Raw genomic sequence first — 22,963 nt, 5'->3', positions numbered from 1 at the left:
ACACCCCATCACCCCCCCCCCCCCTCATCACCCCCCTCACCTTACCTTACTACTGCCCTGGTGGTCTAGTGACCTCTTCGGGGCAGGAAAGAGCCCCCTCTTTCCTGCCCGGAGCGCTGCCCTGCATGCACCCTTCCTGTTGGTGATCTCGGCGCCGATTCAAAATGGCTGCTGAGAGTTGAAGTCTTGCGAGCTCACTTCGACTCTCGGCGACCATTTTGAATCGGCGCCGAGATCACCAACAGGAAGGATGCATGCAGGACAGCGCTCTGGGCAGGAAAGAGGGGGCTCTTTCCTGCCTATAGGTCAGCCCGCCCACCAGCCTGCCCGTTTGTCCAGAAATCCAGACAAATGGGCAGATTGCCAAAACCCACCCAGTTGCCCGGACATGTCCTCAAAAAGAGGACATGTCCGGGTAAATCCGGACATATGGTAACCCTACCTAAATGGGCAAGCTAGGACAACTATTTTGTTATCCTTCTTATCCAGGTAATTATCTGAGAGTACTGGTGATGAATATTAGTGGTACCTATGCTTACCATATTGTGGAGACAAAAAAGAGGACACAAAATGGCTGCTACCTTTGAAAAAGAAATATTTAATTGTAGTAAATGTATAAATGAATTTTAGTTCATGAACACACATCAAACAGTGACTGACTTAACAGTATAGCTGTAGACAATAATCTACTTTTCAAAAACTTCCGGATTTTGAGTTTGACTTGAGTCTGAGCCCAAGCGTACTCATCAAAACAGCTGATATCCTTCAACTTCTGAGATACGTGTGAAAGTCCTTGCATGACATATGCTTAAAGTTGTACTGAACGAACAAAATTCCTTTGACAGATTCAACTAGCAGGGAGACAGAGAGGAGATCAGCAATGTATTTCTCTCTCTTTAGCACCCCCGTGTGTCCAGATGGTCTAATTGGCCAGAAATGATTTCTCTCATTATATGGGTAGGTGTGTTGTTCATAGGCACATAAAAGAAACGGAAGGTATTTTCCTAAAAATTTGACGGCTGGTGGTGGGAGGCGGGGGCTGGTGGTTGGGAGGCGTGGATAGTGCTGGGCAGACTTATATGGTCTGTGCCCTGAAAAAGACAGGTACAAATCGAGGTAAGGTATACACAAAAAATGGCACATGTGAGTTTATCTTGTTGGGCAGACTGGGTGGATCGTGCAGGTCTTTTTCTGCCGTCATCTGCTATGTTACTATTATGTTCAAGTACAAACTTAGATTGGGAGCCCTCCTGGGACAGAGAAATATCCAGTGTACCTGAATGTAACTCACCTTGAGCTACTACTGAAAAAGGTGTGAGCAAAATCTAAATAAATATTGAAGATTCTACATGGAATGTTGCTATTATTGGTGATTCTACATGGAATGTTAATGTTGCTATTCCAACTAGCAACATTCAATGTAGAAGCCTGCCCTTGCAGATCAGCAACGCGGCCGCGCAGGCTTCTGTTTCTGTGAGTCTGACGTCCTGCACGTACGTGCAGGACGTCAGACTCACAGAAACAGAAGCCTGCGTAGCTGTATTGGTACAAACTTAGATTGTGAGCCCTCCTAGGACAGAGAAATATCCAGAGTACCTGAATGTAACTCACCTTGAGCTACTACTGAAAAAGGTGTGAGCAAAATCTAAATAAATATTGAAGATTCTACATGGAATGTTGCTATTATTGGTGATTCTACATGGAATGTTAATGTTGCTATTCCAACTAGCAACATTCAATGTAGAAGCCTGCCCTTGCAGATCAGCAACGCGGCCGCGCAGGCTTCTGTTTCTGTGAGTCTGACGTCCTGCACGTACGTGCAGGACGTCAGACTCACAGAAACAGAAGCCTGCGTAGCTGTATTGGTACAAACAGATTGTGAGCCCTCCTAGGACAGAGAAATATCCAGAGTACCTGAATGTAACTCACCTTGAGCTACTACTGAAAAAGGTGTGAGCAAAATCTAAATAAATATTGAAGATTCTACATGGAATGTTGCTATTATTGGTGATTCTACATGGAATGTTAATGTTGCTATTCCAACTAGCAACATTCCATGTAGAAGCCTGCCCTTGCAGATCAGCAACGCGGCCGCGCAGGCCGCGCAGGCTTCTGTTTCTGTGAAAAAAAAGGACCCCTTAGTTCTGAGATTTTATTCTGTTGATCTTTATTTCATTCTGCAGTTCTGTGGCTATTTTTGTTTGTGAAATTTTTTTGATTGCTCGTCCTATACGCTGATCTTTTTGGTTCTAATGTTCAAATTTTAAATGTTTCATGTTTCCCTAGGCCATGATGATTAGGGAGAAATGTTTTCCCACAGGATCCGGCTTGGAAAGATTCTTTTACGGGGCTCCCAAGTCCACACTTCAGAGCTGGAGAGGGGGGAATTTGGCATTTGTGTAAACAGACTGGGAAAGAGGTGTGAAATGACCTAGGTCCATGAGAGGTAGTGATCGGGAAGAAATGAAGAGAAAGGCAGCAGGTTTGAAAAGAATGTATTCTGAGCTGGCTGCACTGGAAACCCTTCAGGATCCTATAAAGGGGGAAGGAAAGGGATTGTGCTTACTGCTTTTGTTTTTTTTTAATTTTTACAGTAGTAATTTTAGGTGAGTTACATTCAGATACTGTGAGTATATTCCTGTCCCCAGAGGGATTACAATTTAAAGCAGAGCTTCCCAAAGGGTAGACTAACCAGCTTATAATCGAAAGTGATCGCCGACCATCTTCCGACATAAATCGGGAGATGGCCGGCAATTTCTTAAAAGCGGCGAAATCGGTATAATCGAAAGCGGCATTTTTGACAGCATCGCCGCTTTCCCATCGCTTCGCCAGCGAAAGTTCAAGGGGGCATGTCGGTAGATTAGCGAAGGCGGGACATGGGCGGGCATGGGCGTGGCTACCAGATGGCTGGCTTTCGCCGATAATGAAAAAAAAAAGCGGCGTTAAGCAGTATTTCGCTGGCTTTACTTGGTCCTTTTATTTTCACGGCCAAGCCTCAAAAAGGTGCCCCAACTGACCAGATGACCACTGGAGGGAATAGGGTATGACCTCCCCATACTCCCCCAGTGGTCACCTACCCCCTTCCATACTAAAAAAATAAAACTAAAAACCTTTTTTGCCAGCCTGTATGCCAGCCTCAAATGCCGTACCCACCTCCATGACAGCAGAATGTGTTGTATCCTCTGACAGCCTTTCCCTGGTTGCGATGTGGCTCTCAGGTGAGTGTGACACCTTTTCTGTTAGGTGCCCTGCAGAGTCACATTAGCAATGCATTGTGGTGGGTGTGGGGTACTGGGCTCTACTCCCATGGTGCTTCCCCCCCCTGCTAACTGGGTCAGAGTGTGCCCTGTTTTGTTTCCTGTTGTAGTCCATGCGGTAGTGGCCATTTTTGTAAGCCAGTTTTAGTTCCCTTTCCTGTGTTACCCACGTTAGAGAACGTAGTTCTTACCTTGAATGGTGCTGAAAGAGGGCATTGTACACCATTGTGCCAGCTCTGACCTACTGCTAATCTTAGTACAAGGGGACTCTTTGCCAGTGGGGCACAACCTCTGATCTGCAGTTAACTGTGAGTAAACGTGCTTATTTCAAGAAAGGACGTTTTCAGAGAGATTAGGTGTGAACTGGTGTGCCAAAATTATACAGCAGCAATAAGTCCTAGAGGCTGTATGCAGGTCCCTGGAGCAATTTTAGTGGGTGCAGTACATTTGTGGGTAGTGGGTTGGGGGGCTCAGCTCCCAAAGTAAGGGAGCTATGCATGTGGGAGCTTTTCTGAAGTCCACCGCAGTGACCCCTAGGGTGGCTGGTTGGTGTCCTGGCATGTCAGGGGGGCCAGTGCACTAAAAATGCTGGCTCCTCCCACGGCCAAATGCCTTGAATTTGGCCGGGGTTTGAGATGGCTGACATAACTTTCCATTATCGCTGAAAAACAAACCCGGCCATCTCAAACCGGGCGAACTCCACGGCATTTGGCCGGGCTAAACCGTATTATCGAAAAAAAAGATGGCCGGCCATCTTTTTCGATAATACGGTTCCGGACCAGCTGTAGCGCTGCCGCCAACATAGATAGCCGACGATCTATTTGGCCGGCGACATTTGATTATGCCCCTCTAAGACACAAAACCTGCATTTGGGGTCCTGACCTGGGTGGTTTCATCATAAGTGTATCATTATTCTGCACCTCCAGCATTTTTTCCTAGGCTTTTGCTTGTGGTTGAAGTCTCCCGAGTCTTCATCATTTGAGCATTCAATTATGCAATTTATTTATTGTTATACCACCTTACAATGAAAAATATATCTAAGTGGTTTATAATAAAAATAATTATGGAAGACAAACAACCAAACAAAAATATAATTATACAAGAAACAAAAGGAAGGGAAATATTAATTACATAACAATTTGTATCAATAAAACAGTGCAATAAAAACTGAGAAGTCCTTTTACTAAGGTGCACTGAAAAATGGCCTATGGTAGTGTACGCACATATTTTGTGCCGACACGGATCCATTCCATTTTTCAGTGCACCTGCAAAAAATGCCTTTTTAAAATTTTTGCCCAAAATGGACGTGCGGCAAAATCAAAATTAGCGCACGTCCATTTTGGGTCTGAGACCTTACCGCCAGCCATTGACCTAGCGGTAAAGTCTCAGGCGGTAACCTGGCAATAATGTCCTACACATGTCAAATGCCACTTGGCGCATGTCTGATACGCTCGTCCAAAATATTTTTTGGCCACGCCTTTCGGACGCGCACCAAAAATGAAATTACACGGTAGCCAGGTAGTAACTCCAGTTTGGTGCTCATAGACGCTTACGTGGCTGTGTAAAAGGGCTCCTGAGACACACTTAACCCAAAAGAACTGCCCACAGAAAAACAGAGCACAAAATTTGAATTAAAAAAAAAAACTGGCTAAACATCTGAGAGGCAGCAAAATCAGCAGGTTTCCTGCCAAGCTGCTGAAATACTTCCGGCACTTCTCTGAAAGCCTCTGGAGGGTATTCACATATGCCCTGACATGCACATATGCAGTGACAGGTATGCTTGTGCCCACATGCCAAAGGCACAAGCTCAGATACTCAATAGCCATTCAGCCAGCTGCTTACTCACATGCACATGCAATGCAGTCACATACAGCCAGAACAGCGTCACATCCCAATTAGAAAGTCCTGGCCAGACAGGCACAAAATCTTAAATGAAAGAGAATCCCCAGCAATCTCCCATCTATCTAATGGGAATCCAAAGCTGCAAGGAGAGGTGACACTTTACAGGTGTCAGCGCTGGCTCCCCTAAAGTCCACCTTGCAGAATGAAACCTTGTATATTATAGCAGTAAATGTTTCCACTGAATCCCCGTGCATGAAAGAAAGAGGCGTGAAACGTGATTTACACTTAGCCGTAAGGAGAGAAAGAAGGTAGTAAGCAGCTGTAATTTGTGAAGTGAATTGCTTATGTCTTTAATTCCCTGTATTAAAAAGATTAGAGCATTTGAAATGCAACTATGAGCTAAACCCAGTCTGGCCACTAGGTGTGATCTCCCTTCGTGCCAACACCTTCACCCCTTCCTTCCCACCCTAACTCATATACATATAGCACATGCATGCTCTCTGTCATCTCCCCTCACCTTCAATTTAGGGAAAGGGAATAGGATTTGATTTGCCTCCTTTCTATGGTTACAATCAAAGTGGTTTACAATATTATTTATAGAAGGTACTTATTTTGTACCTGGGGCAATGGAGGGTTAAGTGACTTGCCCAGAGTCACAGGGAGCTGCAGTGGGAATTGAACTCAGCTCCCCAGGATCAAAGTCCACTGCACTAGCCACTAGCCTACTCCTCCACTAGCAACATTCCATGTAGAAGCCTGCCCTTGCAAATCAGCAATGCGGCCACGCAGGCTTCTGTTTCTGTGAGTCTGACGTCCTGCACGTCTCCCCGCTTTACTTCACTTAGGGGTCATTTTACTAAGCTGTGGTAAAAACTGGCCTGCAGTAGTGTAGGTGCATGTATTGGGCGTGCCGGGCCAGTTTTTACTGCAACTACAAAAAATATATATATTTTTAATGGGACGGGAAAAGGACCTGTGGTAAAAATGAAACCAGCGCACGCCCAAAACTGGCCTGAGCCCTTAACACCACTGGTTGGTGTGTTCCAGGAACCAGCATGTGTAGGAATAAATAAATAAATTCCTCCACGCATTATGACCTACATTAACGCTAAAGAGCCGGTCCCAGGTTCCCGCTCAGCACCGGCTCCCTCCAGCGCCCAGCAGCACAGTCCAAGCTCCAGCCATCATCACCACCGGCGGCAAGAAGAAAGCACTCAGGAAGACTGTGAGCCCCCCCCCCCCATGGCCTCTCAGCCAATCACAGCGCGGTTAGCTGACACTAGTGATAGCTAAACGCACTGTGATTGGCTGAGAGAGACCTGGAGGAGGGGCATAATTGTAAGAAAAACGCGTCCAAGGATGCCTATCAAAAAATCTGCAGGGGAAAAAAAAAGTCCAGTCAGGGACGTCCTTTTTTTTTTTATTGTTTTGGGTAAAATTCAAGAGTGATTCTGAGTTGAATGTTACCCTCTAATTTCTCACTGGTGCTCTGGCAGGGGGTAAGTGCAGGAGGCGGTTTAGGCGTTTTTTTGTTTGTTTTTTTTTAGTGAAGGACGTCCATAAAGGACGTCCTTGGCATGCGCAGAGCAGCCAGCATATCGCTTGGCTGTTCTGCGCACGCTCGACCGGCCGACTGGCTTCTGAGGGAATAGAAAATGCAAGTGAGCTACAAGGAGCAGCTCATTTGCATTCCATTTCCTTGATGCATGGCCGTTCCCTACCGATTCGCTATGGAATCGGTAAGGGAAGGGCTCTTCCGAGGACCTTAGTGCATCTGGCCCTGTGTTTCTACTAAATGCTACCTGTCCTATTTTATACCTATGGCCACATGGCACTTAACACATGCTAATATCCTTTACCACATGCTAAGCTTTAGTAAAAGAGCCTCAGAATGTGTAACCCTTAATAGTTGCCACATGAAAAGTACCTTTGAAATAGCCAGGCCTCTAATTGGTGCTGAAATTTTAAGTAATCATCATTAAATCTTAAAAGTCTCAGCAGAGCATCCTAAAGCTCTGGGCCGATGCCCCTTCTAGGTCTCTTTTTTGTAGTAACTTTAGTACAAGTACTCTTAGTCAGATGGGACAATCTGATTTCTCAAACCAATTGCAAAGATTTTAATGAGGCATTCAGGGTGATACAGTTATTCTGAATTTGTGTCAAATTTAGACTTCACACAAAATCTCTGCAATTTCCACTCTTCTGGAAAGAAGTAATTACCTGATGGAGGGATTCTAGTTCTCAACAGGTAAACATAAATATACTATCCAGCTGGAAAACAAGTATCACTGACAACACATATCAGAGGGGACTAACCCAAATACCTCACCACTTTAGTCACTTGTGCAGTGCTCCAGCAGAACAAGTCTTAACCAAATCAGAGGTTTACATGTCAATATTTAAACCCTGTGGTCAGCGTTCTTCTACATACCAACCATGGCATTTAAACAGGGCCAGTTCAAGAGGTTCTGGTGCCCTGGACCAATTTTTGCTTTTGCGCCCCGCCTCCCACCTGCCCCACCCCCTGCCCCAGGGTCAAATACAATTCAGTAATTTAAACATGTGTTTCTCAACCCAGTCCCCAGGACATACCTCCGCATTCTGGTTTTCTGGATATTATCATGAATGTACATGGGAGGTTTATATATAACAAAGGCAAGACATGCATATCTCTCATGTGTATTCACTGTGAATATCCAGAAAACTGAATTTGAAAACAGGCTCAACTCCTGTACATTAGTGCCACGGATATAACATAGTAACATAGTAGATGACGGCAGAAAAAGACCTGCATGGTCCATCTAGTCTGCCCAAGATAAACTCATATCTTGAATTTGTACCTGTCTTTTTCAGGGCACAGACCGTATAAGTCTGCCCAGCAGTATTTCCCGCCTCCCAACCACCAGTCCCGTCTCCCATCACCGGCTCTGGTACAGACCGTATAAGTCTGCCCTCCCCTATCCTAGCCTCCCAACCACCAACCCCTCTTCCCCCCACCTGCTCCACCACCCAATTTCAGCTAAGCTTCTGAGGATCCATTCCTGCTGCACAGGATTCCTTTATGCATATCCCACGCATGTTTGAATTCCGTTACTGTTTTCATCTCCACCACCTCCCGCGGGAGGGCATTCCAAGCATCCACCACCCTCTCCGTGAAAAAATACTTCCTGACATCTTTTTTGAGTCTGCCCCCCTTCAATCTCATTTCATGTCCTCTCGTTCTACCGCCTTCCCATCTCCGGAAAAGATTTTTTTGCGGATTAATACCTTTCAAGTATTTGAACGTCTGTATCATATCACCCCTGTTCCTCCTTTCCTCCAGGGTATACATGTTCAGGTCAGCAAGTCTTTGGTCATACGTCTTGGAACGCAAATCCCATACCATTCTCGTAGCTTTTCTTTGCACCGCTTCCATTTTTTTTAACCTCCTTCGCAAGGTACGGCCTCCAAAACTGAACACAGTACTCCAGGTGGAGCCTCACCAACGACTTGTACAGGGGCATCAACACTTCCTTTCTTCTGCTGATCCCACCTCTCTCTATACAGCCTAGCAACCTTCTCGCTACGGCCACCGCCCTGTCACACTGTTTCGTCGCCTTCAGATCCTCGGATACTATCACCCCAAGATCCCTCTTCCCCTCAGTACCTATCAGACTCTCCCCGCCTAACACATACGTCTCTCGTGGGTTTCTACTCCCTAAATGCATCACTTTGCATTTCTTCGCATTGAATTTGATATATTTAAACGTCTTTATCATATCCCCTCTCTCACGCCTTTCTTCCAAAGTATACATATTGAGAGCCTTAAGTCTGTCCCCATACACTTTATGAAAGAGACCACTGACCAATTTTTGTAGCCACCCTCTGGATTGACTCCATCCTGTTTATATCTTTCCGTAAGTGCGGTCTCCAGAATTCCGCACAGTATTCGAAATGGGGCCTCACCAGAGACTTATACGAGGGCACCATCACCTCTTTTTTCCTGCTAGTCATCCTTCTCCTTATGCCCCCGAGCATCCTTCTGACTTTGACCGTCACCTTTTCTACCTGTTTGGCCACCTTGAGATCATCAGACACAATCACCCCCCCAAGTCTCACTCTTCTTTCGTACACAAAAGTATGTACTTCAGCCCCCTGTACTATACTTTTCCCTTGGATTTTTTGCAACCTAAGTGTATGACCCTGCATTTTTTAGCATTAAATCTGAGTTACTACTACTACTACTTAACATTTCTAAAGCGCTCCCTAGGTCACGCAGTGCTGTACAATTTTAACATAGAAGGACAGTCCCTGCTCGAAGGAGCTTACAAGCTAAAGGACAAGAATGCAGTCAGTCAATTGGGGCAGACTAGGTTCCTGCATAGAGGCAAGTGGTTATGTGCCGAAAGCTACAGTGAAGAGGTGGGCTTTGAGTAAGGATTTGAAGATGGGCAGGGAGGGGGCTTGGCGTATGGGTTCAGGAAGTTTATTCCAAGCATAGGGTGAGGCGAGGCAGAAAGGGCGGAGCCTGGAGTTGGCGGTGGTGGAGAAGGGTACTGAGAGGAGGGATTTGTCCTGTGAGCGGAGGTCATGGGCAGGAACGTACGGGGAGATGAGGGAAGAGGGGTAATGAGGGGCTGCAGATTTAGTGCCAATTGCTGGATTTTCAAACTTCGTCAGATCCATCCACATGCTATCCACTCCCTCCGGGATGTCTAACCTAGTACAATGTTTGGTATCATCCAGAAAGAGACAAACCTTATCAATGCTGATTTTTTTTTTCCAGCACTGAACTGTGAGTGCCCTTTCAATACTGGGCCGTTTTAATACTTTGCAAACCTGATTACACATCCAAAAGGTATGCAAATAGTCCTGTACACTTATTATCCAGTCTTTCCAGGGGTGTAGCCAGACTTCGGCGGGAGGGGGGTCCAGAGCCCGAGGTGAGGGGGCACATTTTAGCCCCCCCCCGGCGCCGACGACCCCCCTGCCGTCGTTGCCGACACCCTCCCCGCCGCCAGCACCACCACCAACAACTTTGACCCCCCCCCCGCCGCCGACCCTCTCGACCCCCCCGCTCGCCCGCCGTCGCCTACCTTTGCTGGCGGGGGACCCCAACCCCCGCCAGCAGAAGTCTTCCTTCGTTCTGTTTCTGAGTCTGACATCCTGCACGTACAACGTGCCTTGCGATCTGCAGGGCTTCGTTCTGTTTCTGTGAGCCTGACGTCACGTGCAGGATGTCAGACTCAGAAACAGAACGAAGGAAGACTTCGGCTGGCGGGGGGTTGGGGTCCCCCGCCAGCAAAGGTAGCAGACGGCGACGGCAGGTTGGTGGCGGGAGGGGGGGTTGAGAGGGTCGTCGGCAGGGGGGTCCAGGGCCAAATCCACGGGGGCCCAGGCCCCTGTGGCCCCATAGTAGCTACGCCCCTGCTTTACACCTAGCCTATGGTGCACCTCCCCGTTCTGTTCCGCTCTCTTCCTCCATGGCTGCACACAGAACTATTAAACTCAAGTGTAGGGCAGCTATTCAAAGTACTTGGTTCTGTGCCACTAGGAGAAAGGCTCTCAGCCACTAAAAAGAGCAGCCAAAGCAGAGGAGCTGCAATCAATGACTCCCAGAGACCTTTTCCGACTGATAATTGATGAGCATGAAGAGATATGAACCTTACAGATGATTAGCTGTTTTCCTCACAGGGGCATCCTGTACCACAGGAGACATCCTCTGTGTCCGTTTGGCATACTCCATATGCTAATATCTGGGTCCCCAGGGAATCACACTCATTGAGGTATTCTAATAAAGGCTGACAGCTAAATGGTTCTGAAGAGGGGGGAGGGGGATACTTATTCTGCTAAATGCATGAATCAGACCTTCTTAAATTTATCCTATACACCATGTCTCAGCCCTGGAAACACAACTGTTGGTGAGGATTCCATATTACAGCACTGCCAGAGGAGAGTGAACAACAGACTGATTTGCAAAAGAGGAAATTGAACCCTGTTTCTTGAACTCTGGATTTTAAACAAACAAGGTGGGGAAAGGGTGTGATCAGAGTAAAGAGTGTATCAGTAATACAGAAAGAAATCGGAGTCCCATAGGAGCCGACTCTGTGGGTGCTGTGGGTGCTTGAGCACCCCCAATATTGAGAAAATTCCTTCTATGTGTCCAGGGAGGGGTTATTTCCACTGGGCTTAGCACCCCCAATAATTTTGAAACGTTGGCTCCTATCATGCCGCATAGGTAGGGATGTCAGAAGGGATGGGTGAGGTAGGCAAAGGGAAAGGGAAACGGGACTTGATATACTGCCTTTCTGAGGTTTTTGCAACTACATTCAAAGCGGTTTACATATATTCAGGTACTTATTTTGTACCAGGGGCAATGGAAGGTTAAGTGACTTACCCAGAGGCACAAGGAACTGCAGTGGGAATTGAACTCAGTTCCCTAGGATCAAAGCCCACTGCAGTAACCACTAGGCTATTACTCTACTAGCAACATTCCATGTAGAAACCTGCCCTTGCAGATCAGCAATGCGGCCGCGCAGGCTTCTGTTTCTGTGAGTCTGACCTCCTGCACATGCTTCTACATGGAATGTTGCTAGTAGAATAGCAACATTCCATGTAGAATCTCAAATAGTAGCAACAGAATCTCAAATAGTAGCAACATTCCATGTAGAATCTCCAATAGTAGCAACATTCCACGTAGAATCTCAAATAGGGAAAGGGAAATGGGACTTGATATACCGTCTTTCTGAGGTTTTTGCAATTACATTCAAAGCAGTTTACATATATTATTATTATTATTAGCATTTGTATAGCGCTACCAGACGCATGCAGCGCTGAACACCTGACACAAAGAGACAGTCCCTGCTCAAAAGAGCTTACAATCTAAATAATACAGACAGACAAGACAGTTACAGGTGAGGGAAGTACTGGGTGAGAAGAAGGAAGGAAGGAGCAAAGGGAGGGCAAATGAGTAGAGGCTAGGAGCCAAAACCAGCAGTGAAAAGGTGGGTTATATATTCAGGTACTTATTTTGTACCAGGGGCAATGGAAGGCACAGAATACCAGAACCAGAGGGGCACCACCCACCTTTTCAGGGGTGGGCACCAGTACATTACATTACAGCCAAGTCTTATATTCCGCTGATACTTTATCAGTTCTAGGTGGATTATAGCAGCAAGGATTAAGAAACTACATCCACACATGTAGGAATAACAATAATCTAAAACAATTACCATAAAAGTAAATAAAAACGTCATTCATTACCTGACAAGCCATATTTATGGGAAAAAATGGTTTTGTTTTGTTTTTTGGCTTTTTTGAAACTCTAGAAATCAAACAAAATAAAACATGGAAAAGAAAATAAGATGATACCTTTTTTATTGGACATAACTTAATACATTTCTTGATTAGCTTTCGAAGGTTGCCCTTCTTCCTCAGATCGGAAATAAGCAAATGTGCTAGCTGACAGTGTATATAAGTGAAAACATTCAAGCATTACTATGACAGTAAAATAGATACCATTGGAGATTCTACATGGAATGTTGCTACTATTGGAGATTCTACATGGAATGTTGCTATTCCACTAGCAACATTCCATGTAGAAGGCTGCGCAGGCTTCTGTTTCTGTGAGTCTGACGTCCTGCACGTACGTGCAGGACGTCAGACTCACAGAAGCAGAAGCCTGCGCGGCCACATTGGTGATCTACAAGGGCTGACTTCTACATGGAATGTTGCTAGTGGAATATCAACATTCCATGTAGAATCTATAGAAATCAAACAAAATAAAACATGGAAAAGAAAATAAGATGATACCTTTTTTATTGGACATAACTTAATACATTTCTTGATTAGCTTTCGAAGGTTGCCCTTCTTCCTCAGATCGGAAATAAGCAAATGTGCTACCACACGGCTACCTCACTCCTCTACTTGAAACTCTAGATAATTTCTAATGAATCTTATGGCAGTAAGTAGGGAATTCTAAATTGCCACCATAGGATATGGTAAAAGAAATAGAAAGCTGCTTAAGAATAGTAGGAAAACACAATAAAAGAGTGTTATGAGTATTTTAGATCCATTAAGCAAAGAAATTAATTCAGACAAGTAAGACTTGGCATCACCAATCATTATCTTAAAAACTGCTACACCTACTTTAAAAGGCATTTGAGCTTCCATAGGAAGCCAGTGCAAAGTACAATTAAAAAAAATACTTTGACAGAGTTATATCTGTGTAATCCAAAGATTAACCGGACAGCTGCATCCTGGACAATTTGTAACTGATGCCCCTCTACAAGTTGTTGGTGAGGCCCCACTTGGAGTATAGGGTTCAGTTTTGGAGGCCGTATCTTGCGAAAGATGTAAAAAGACTGGAAGCGGTGCAAAGAAAAGCTACAAAAATGGTGTGGAATTTGCACTGCAAACCATACGAGAAGAAACTTGCCAACTTGAACATGTATACCATGGAAGAAAGGAGAAACAGGGGTGACATGATACAGACGTTCAGATATATGAAAGGTATTAATCCACAAACAAACCTTTTCCGGAGACAGGAAGGCAATAGAACTAGAGGACATGAATTGAGGTTGAAGGGGGGGGGGGGGGGCAGACTCAGGAGTAATGTCAGGAAGTATTTTTTCACGGAGAGGGTGGTGGATATGTGGAATGCCCTCCTGCGGGAGGTGGTGGAGACGAAAATGATAATGGAATTCAAACATGTGTGGGATAAACACAAAGGAATCCTGTTTAGAAGGAATGAATCCATGGAATCTTAGCGGAGATCGGGTGGCAACACCGGTAATTGAGAAGCAAAACCAGTGCTGGGCAGACTTCTACGGTCTGTGCCTATCATGCCTCCTAACTCAATGCAAGCAGCGTCCTTGAGCTGCGTGGGGTCCCGTTGACACGCACACTTGACTGGCACTGCACTGAACCAGGTGTGTGTAGTTCCTTTCTGGGTTTGTTCAAAGAGCAGTGGTTGCAGGCTCCTTAATTGCTTTGCTTCCATGCACCTGTGTCTGCTCTCTCTCTGCCTGGCTTCCAGGTTCCTTGATTACTTTGCTTCCACCCACCTGTATCTGCTCTCCCTCTGCCTGGCTTCCCTTGCTTCTCTCCTATTGGTCTTCCGGTTCCTCCTTCCCCTGCTCTTGTCCTATGGCTGTGCTCCTTCTCCCTGCTGGTTCCTGCTGATGTCAGACACCAGCACTTTATCAGATGAGCTCTTCCTGGACTCCATGCTTCGGCTTCTACTTTGGTAGGTGTTACTTGCTCAGTAGTTTGCTTCTTATCTACTTGTCCCTCGTTGCTGACTTTCCCTGTACCTGGATCACTCTCTTGCCTGCTGCCTACCTACTGACTTTGCCTGTACCTGGATTACTCTCTTGCCTGCTGCCTGCCTACTGACTTTGCCTGTACCAAGATTATTCTCTTTACCTGCTGCCTGCCTACTGACTTTGCCTGTACCTGGATTACTCTCTTGCCTGCTGCCTGCCTATTGACTTTACCTGTGCCTGGATTACTCTCTTGACCTGCTGCCTGCCTACTGACTTTGCCTGTACCTGGATTACTCTCTTGACCTGCTGCCTGCCTACTGACTTTGCCTGTACCTGGATTACTCTCTTGACCTGCTGCCTGCCTACTGACTTTGCCGGTACCTGGATTACTCTCTTGACCTGCTGCTTGCCTACTGGCTTTGCCTGTACCTGGATTACCCTCTTGACCTGCTGCCTGCCTACTGACTTTACTTGTGCCTGGATTACTCTCTTGCCTGCTGTTTGCCTGTTGACATTGCCTGTACCTGTATTACTCCCCTGCCTGCTGCTTGCCTTTTGACATTGCCTATTCCTGGATTAATCCCCTGCCTGCTGTCTGCCTATTGACTTTGCCTGTACCTGGATCACTCTCTTGCCTGCTGCCTGCCTGGCCGATACGTTCACCACCCCGCTTTCAGCTCCGTCTCGTAAGTCCTGCAGGTCGCCCGCACCTAGGGGCTCAACCTCTGGGGAATGGCAGTTAGCGCAGGTGAAACCCGGGGTTGTCCAGCCGCCAAGCAGAACCTGGTCCGAGTACCGGGCTCAGCAGCACTGTACTTGGTACAAGAACTCACAAGTCTGTCGGTGCCCTGATCGCCACTGAATAGATATGGATGGGTTGGAGTGTAAATTTTAAGGGGCTTCAACATTAGCTTCAGAACTTTTAGTACAAGAACAGTGTTGGGCAGACTTCTATGGTCTGTGCCCTGAGAATGGCAAGGACAAATCAAACTGGCATGCCAACCCTTTAGTAAAAGGGCTCCTTAGTGCATAAATAGGACAGATATTTATGCGGTCCTATCTTTATGTACTAGCCCATGACTGGTTCTCTGAATATTGACTTAATTGGGCAAGTGCTAGCCGGCTTTTAAAATACAAGAAATTCAATGCTAAAGCCCACACAGGACCCGGCAATGATTTTCCAGTTTTGGCACCGGTGGTGGACAAAAAATGCTGTCCGCCACTGGCTGAATATCATCAGCCAGCCATTTTTTAAAAAGCCAGCTAGTGCTTGCCCAGTTAAGTCAATATTCAATGCACTATACAATGGTCTGACTACAAAGGGCCTGCACCAGCACCAGTTGATTCAGAATGCAGCAGCAAGACTCATAGAAGGTTTCAAGCGACGTGACCATATCACACCATTTTTGCAAAAACTTCATTGGCTACCAGTACATTACAGGGCTAAATTTAAAACTCTATGTCCGAATGGAAATGGCCCCGAGTATCTGAAGAATAGGATGATCCTCCACACACCGCCAAAGACACTAAAGTCCTCCCAAGGGTGCTTAACACAAGACTATCTCTACTTCAGGAAGCAGGTGAAAGCTTGGCTCTTCAACCAGGCCTTTACTGGAAGAAGTAACTAACTTGTTATTTATTTATTTATTGCATTTGTATCCCACATTTTCCCACCTATTTGCAGGCTCAATGTGGCTTACATAGTTTAGTTATGATATTGTCATTCCAGGATATCAAATACAATTAGTAATAAGTAGAGATTAGGTAGAGGGAAGCAGAAGGAAGTGATTGGGTGGGTAAGTTTAGAAGGTGGATTTTCATAATTGGATGGATTGGTGAGGTGGATTGTTGGGGCTATGGGTTCTCTTTGTAGGCCTTGTTGAAGAAATATGTCTTCAGAGATTTGTGAAAGTTAGTTATTTCCTTGATTGTTTTTAGGTCTGTGGGCAATGCATTCCATAGCTGCGTGCTCATGTAGGAGAAGGTAGTGGCATACATCAGCTTGTATTTTAGACCTTTACAGCTGGGGAAGTGCAGATTGAGAAATTTGCGGGAAGATTTTGTGGCATTTCTAGGAGGTAGGTCCACAAGGTTTAGCATATAGATCGGGGTGTCTTCGTGAATGATTTTTGTGTACCATCATGCAGATCTTGAACGCAATGCATTCCTTAAGTGGGAGCCAGTGAAGTTTCTCTCTTAGGGGTTTTGCACTTTCATATTTAGTTTTTCCAAATATGAGTCTGGCGGCAGTATTCTGGGCTGTTTGGAGTTTTTTGATAGTCTGTTCTTTGCAGCCAGCATACATTGCATTGCAGTAGTCCAGGTAGCTTATTACCATTGATTGTACCAGGGTTTGGAAGACATGTCTCGGGAAGAACGGTTTTACTCTTTTGAGTTTCCACATGGAGTGGAACATCTTTTTCATCATGTTCTTCACGTGGGCATCGAGAGTGAGGTTTCGGTCAATGGTAACTCCAAGAATTTTCAAGTTTTGTGAAACAGGAAGAGAACAGTATGGTGTGCTAATGATGGAGACATTTTTTTGTATTATGTTGTGAGGTGAGTACAAGACATTGTGCTTTCTCTGCGTTGAGTTTCAGCTGGAATGCATCCACCCAGGTGTGCATGATGCGGAAGCTTTGGTTCATCTCGTTGGTGATTTCATTTAGATCATGTCTGAACGGGATGTAAATTGTGACATCATCTGCATATATGTAAGGGTTGAGGTTTTGATTGGCTAGGAGTTTGGCTAATGGTATCATCATCAGGTTGAATAAGGTTGGTGAGAGGGGGGATCCTTGGGAACTCCACAGTCAGGTATCCATGGGGGTGATCTATCTGCATTCGTTGTTACTTGGTATGATCTTGTGGTCAGGAATCCTTTGAACCTTGAGAACTGTACCTCCTATTCCGAAGTATTCTAGTATATGTAATAGTATTCCATGATTAACCATGTCAAAGGCACTGGACATGTCAAATTGTAGGAGGAGTATGTTATTGCCAGTTGCAATTGCTTGTTTGAATGAGTTCATTGCGGACACTAGGACAGTTTCGGTGCTGTGATTTGATCGAAATCCCGACTGAGACTCATGCAGAATTGAGTGTTTATTTAGGTATTCAGTAAGTTGTTTCATCACTATAACCTCCATGAGTTTGGTTATGAGCTGAATAGATGCTACTAGGCGATAGTTAGTTAGGTCTATTGAGCTTTTCTTAGCATCTTTTGGAAGCGGGGTAAGTAGGATGTTTCCTTTTTCTGTGGGAAAGAGCCCATTTTGCAGTCTGTGATTTACATGGTTCGTGAGGTCTGTTTTAAATTGTTTGGGTGCCGATCTTATTAGACTGGTAGGGCAAATGTCTAATTTGCATTGCAATTTGGCGTATTTTCCGAGCCAATGTGAGATCTCATCTGATGAGAGCGTGTCAAAGTTGGTCCATAATCGATCTGCTGGGTATTCCCCGGGTTTTGGGTCTAGACATTCAAGGATGTTTGTGTAGTCCGTTATATTGGTAGGTATTATGAGTCGGAGTTTTATGATTTTCTCATTGAAGTATTTCGCGAGATTAGTTGCTGATGGGGTGTCTGTGTTGTTGGAGGTAACCGTTGTAGTGTTTAGGAGATTGTTTACGAGTGAGAAGAGTTTGTGTCTCACTCACACACACAAGGAGTACTCAGGTTGTATATACTGCAGCAGGACATGTTTATCCACTCCTACCCTAGCTGAGATAACATTTAACCATTTCTTTGACCTCATGTGCAACTTTCTTTAAATCAATCACCTTACTTTCTAACTCTTCCTACTTTCTTATCTTCTATATGTTACATCTTTGCTTTACCCTTCGCTATCACCTATAATGTTCTATTACGTATTGTGTTGACATTGTAAATAGTATACCATGCCATACTTTGTATTGTTTTTGAATATTTTTACTGCTGTAATTGTTTATTGCTCATGTTTGATCTATTCTTAGTGTACACCGCCTTGAGTGAATTCCTTCAAAAAGGCGGTAAATAAATCCTAATAAATAAATAAATAAATATTCAGACTTTACCAACCATGGGTTAATACATAAAGATAGGACAGCTATGGTCCTATTTATGTGCTAGCTTTGAATATTGGGAGCTAACAGGACTCTGCCCCTGAAATGCCTCCAGAATACCCCCAACGTAACCAGCTTCCAATCCAAGCTAACTGATCACTTTTAGTGCCACTAACAGGTAAAATGCCACTGAAAATGATCGGATCGCCATATCTAAGCAAGTTTACCAATTGGTGTCCAGTCCCAGATGGTTAACTTGCTTTGAATATCTTCCAGTCAGCTTCCCAATTAAATTGACCCATCAAAAAGCACAGAAATTTTATCCTCACTTTCTCGTGGTGAGATCTCACTGTGGCAGCCCAAAAGACTGAGCTAAGGAAAATCAGTCTATGTGATTTACTGCAGATACAGTAAATATAGGGAACTAGAACATGAGCAGTGACCACAGAGAGCAACAAGTGAACAGTTTCAGAGAAATCAACTAACTACCCAGAGCAAGACCTCTGTCTGTGCGTTTCATTTAATGAAGAAACCCCAAACGAAATGTCATTCCATTCTTTATTGCATTTCAAGAGGTTTGACATAATTTAATATAAACCAAATATTTCTGTTTCTGATCTGATGAAGAGAGGATAGCTCTTGAAAGCTTGATGTGCTCCAGAGCTAAATCTCACAGATTCTTTGCTAACCTGTCATGGATTCTCTGATAGAGAAAGGAATTTGTCATTTCAGGGTTCAAAACGACATTCAGATAAAGTAGAGATAAAGTAGTGGTGTTGTAAAAAAAACAAACCCATTACTGAGAATCCTGCTCAGAAGGAATGGATCCTAAAGAGCTTAGACGAGATTGGGTGGCAAAGCCGGTGGCGGGAGACGGAGATGGTGCTGGGCAGACTTATACGGTCTGTGCCAGAGCCAGTGGTGGGAGGCGGGACTGGTGGTTGGGAGGCGGGGATAGTGCTGGGCAGACTTATACGGTCTGTGCCAGAGCCGGTGGTGGGAGGCGGGACTGGTGGTTGGGAGGCGGGGATAGTGCTGGGCAGACTTATACGGTCTGTGCCAGAGCCGGTGGTGGGAGGTGGGACTGGTGGTTGGGAGGCGGGGATAGTGCTGGGCAGACTTATACGGTCTGTGCCAGAGCCGGTGGTGGGAGGCGGGACTGGTGGTTGGGAGGCGGGGATAGTGCTGGGCAGACTTATACGGTCTGTGCCAGAGCCGGTGGTGGGAGGCGGGACTGGTGGTTGGGAGGCGGGGATAGTGCTGGGCAGACTTATACGGTCTGTGCCAGAGCCGGTGGTGGGAGGCAGGACTGGTGGTTGGGAGGCGGGGATAGTGCTGGGCAGACTTATATGGTCTGTGCCCGGAAAAGGACAGGCACAAATCAAGGTAAGGTATACACAAAAAGTAGCACATATGAGTTTATCTTGTTGGGCAGACTGGATGGACCGTGCAGGTCTTCTTCTGCAGTCATCTACTATGTTACTATGAGAAGAAATGACATTATTGGCAGTAAGTTCAGAGGGAGCTTTACAGCATACAGTTACAATCTGCAGAATGAGGTTCTGATCTGTTCTTCTACTCACTTCTGGTACACCTTCCTACAAGCCACAGGAGGAGGAAGAAGTAACAAACAGGATCTTAACTACCAGAGAAAGTATTGTAGTGAAACTATTGTACTTTTTATAGGTGGCATATCAAGTTGAATATAAATAAATAAATATTCCCTTGGAGAGAGAGAGAGAGAGAGAGAGAGAGAGAGTCCACGTGGAAGAATATCCCAAAGATCAAGTTCAATCAAAAGTTCACCCAGCACTTTAGGAAACACCTAACCCTACAGAACAGACAGGCAGAGAAAAGGATCACAGACATAGATGAAGGAATTGAATGGCATGATGCTGTACCAAAAGAATGTTTGCTTGATACTGTACAACCTTAGAAAAGGAAGACTTCCTCAAAGCACGAACTGCAATAGAGTTCATTGGAGCACTCTCATGCAAGTCTTTGATTAGTTTTGGTGAAATGTGGGCCTTAAAATCAAATCAATTTTACCGCTAATATCCCCTTTCCAGGGTTCAGTGCAGTTTACATTCTAGGTGAGACAAAAGCAGATAGTGTTAGTGTGAGGTTTGAGAAACATTAGAGATCATTGGATTAATGTGTGAGACTAAAAACATTAAGGAAAGGATAATGAATGATACTAATTCCATCTCCCTCCCCCCCCCTCCCCCAGAGATCACCAACCCCTTGGAAAAGAATGTCCATGTCCTAAGTGAAAGAGGCAAGAACATCAGGAGAAAAATAAATATTTCTGTGAGCTCTTGGGGGTTAAAAGCTGCCTAATGGACTACCTTGAAACAAGGGACCCCTTACTACTTCTCCACTGAAGTTTTTTGCAGTTATTAGTTTTTCCTCCTCTGTCCTAAAATTGGGAACAGCTTCCCCTTCTTTGGGTGACTGATTGTTTCTATTTTGAAATCCTGGGTTGAAAAGTCGTCTTCTGCTCTTGTACGTCACTCCTCTTTTTATTTAAAACCACTGGCTCTCAATAAGTCATCATATTCAACATAAGGTATTGCCTCTTACTCACAGAATTCTTTCCACAGGAATTCCATTGTATCTGTCTATTGTAATAGTTCAATAGACTTTGTAGTGCTGGGCTTGATGGACCTTTGGTCTTTTCTCAGCCTGGCAGTGCTTATGTACTTATGTCATTGAATGATCGACAATTACACATTCCTTTGCTGTCCTCTCATGAGGCAATCAGCTTTTTACTGTGTGGCTCCAACTCTATACAACTCATTACTACTACTACTACTTAGCATTTCTATAGCGCTGCCAGGGTTACGCAGCGCTGTACAAGTTTAAACACGGGGAGGGACAGTCCCTGCTCAAGAGAGCTTACATCTATGCTTCATCTTGAATTATCATTCCCCAAATTTAAGGTGGTCCTTAAGACCTATTTATTTAAAGCTGTGTTCGGAGACAACCATTGATGCCCAGATGATCAGAAGCAAACACGAGCGCTAGAGGCGATTAGTGCCATACTAGCGCCCGTTTTTGCTCCCTCCCCATGATCAGAGCCAGTGAGCATGTGAAATAACAATCTCATGGCTCTGACCGCAAGTAGCACGCAAATGCATGCGAAATAGGGCATTAGCTATTCCTCCCCCATGTTTAGTGGGCAGCGCACCAAATATTGGTGCTGCCCCACAGCAAACCCTACGCCAGCTCAGAGCTGGCATTAGGGTTTGCGGAGCATTGGGGAGGAATAGGTAATGCCCTATTTCGCATGCATTTGCGTGCTACTTGCGGTCAGAGCCATGAGATTGTTATATACCACATTGGAAGATGAGCACCAGAAGAAATTTTCAAGTTATTGAGCAAAAAATGATTTTTTTTTGACAAAATATATTTGTTCATTCTAAGGGTGCATGGTGTTATATTTTGAACAGCATGTACCCAATGGGCTACATTTGAAGCTGGCTGGCCTTACAAATCAGTCAAGTTGAAATGCTTCTTTGGATAAGAGCGGAAAATATACAAAGATGCAATTTGTTTATTATGTGACATGTGTGGGCCTGGAGATAAGGTAGTTATTATAAATGACTAGTAAAAAAGCCCCGTTTCTGATGCAAATGAAACGGGGGCTAGCAAGGTTTTCTTCTGTGTGCATGTGGGAGTGTGTGTGTTCCTGCCCTCTCTCCCCTCCCCCCTCTGAGTCCTTCATTGTTACAGAGAGAGCGATTTGATTTCCTGCTTTGCTGTTTTCCTTCACTGTTTGTGTTAGAGAGAGAGCGAGGGCGGGGCAGACACTCATGGGGAAACCGGATATCTCTCCCCCTTCACACTTCCGGTTGGAGGCTTCATAGAACGTTGGTGTTGCCTTTTATATATAGAGATGGGAGGGTATTAGAAAAGACACGTAGGCATTCAAATCTTTTTTTTTTTTTTTTTTAAAGGACACAGTTCACACATGCTAAACATGTGAATGGGAGAAGAAAGAGATTCTGCTTTAATCTTGGAGATTAAAGTTCAGAGTGAAGGCTTCAGCTTTTCACCTGAGTTCAGTACAGAGAGGAAATTTTCTGGGGACCTCTCATCCACTCTTAGCTCAGGGATATTTGGCAATGGGTGACTGGAAGTATTTTAACACTGTGCTGAATTTCCTGCCTCTGCAATAAACCACTTGTGTACAGTCTCCTTGTTTTCCTGCACCCAGTTTATATTGGCTTTGGTCCTCTCCAGTGCCTGATCCAATGCCCGAGCAGCAGAACCGAATCCAACTGCCTCATTGTCCTTTTTGAACTGCTCCAGCTGCAGAAGTTGGGGATAAAATAAGAAAAGAACAGAAACATTAAAAAAAAAAAAAAAAACTCTGATCACCCTGAGTGAACTTTCCCCTCTGTTTCCATTAATATTTTTAATCTTCAATAGGGGCTGAAAAGTGAAACCTCTTCTACCCCGCTTTCGATGTGCCCTAGAAGGCATAAAACTTACATCACCATCACTACAGTACAGGAAGTGAGGCTGAGGGTGGGACAGGAAGCAGCATGGGGAGACAGGAAGCAGTATGGGGGA

General features: G+C 45.0%; 1 protein-coding gene across 2 annotated transcripts in view; it reads right to left on the bottom strand.

The window, feature by feature from the left end:
* Positions 1–22,963, bottom strand: part of LOC115459872 (aminopeptidase Ey-like) — a 327,255-nt gene that overhangs the window by 191,902 nt on the left and 112,390 nt on the right. The window contains exon 20 of one of the 2 annotated variants that reach the window (XM_030189684.1): positions 22,245–22,699. The exons of the other annotated variant lie outside the window; for it this stretch is intronic. Within the exon in view, the coding sequence (XP_030045544.1) occupies positions 22,532–22,699 (168 nt within the window). The 3' untranslated portion in view covers positions 22,245–22,531. Of the gene's footprint in view, positions 1–22,244; positions 22,700–22,963 lie in introns of those variants that run through there. 2 annotated transcript variants of the gene reach the window in all.

The sequence above is a fragment of the Microcaecilia unicolor genome, chromosome 1 (genome assembly GCF_901765095.1).
Source record: "Microcaecilia unicolor chromosome 1, aMicUni1.1, whole genome shotgun sequence".
NCBI classification, from domain to species: domain Eukaryota; kingdom Metazoa; phylum Chordata; class Amphibia; order Gymnophiona; family Siphonopidae; genus Microcaecilia; species Microcaecilia unicolor.
Note: the sequence above shows the minus strand (reverse complement) of the source record. Positions and strands in the feature narration are given on the sequence as shown.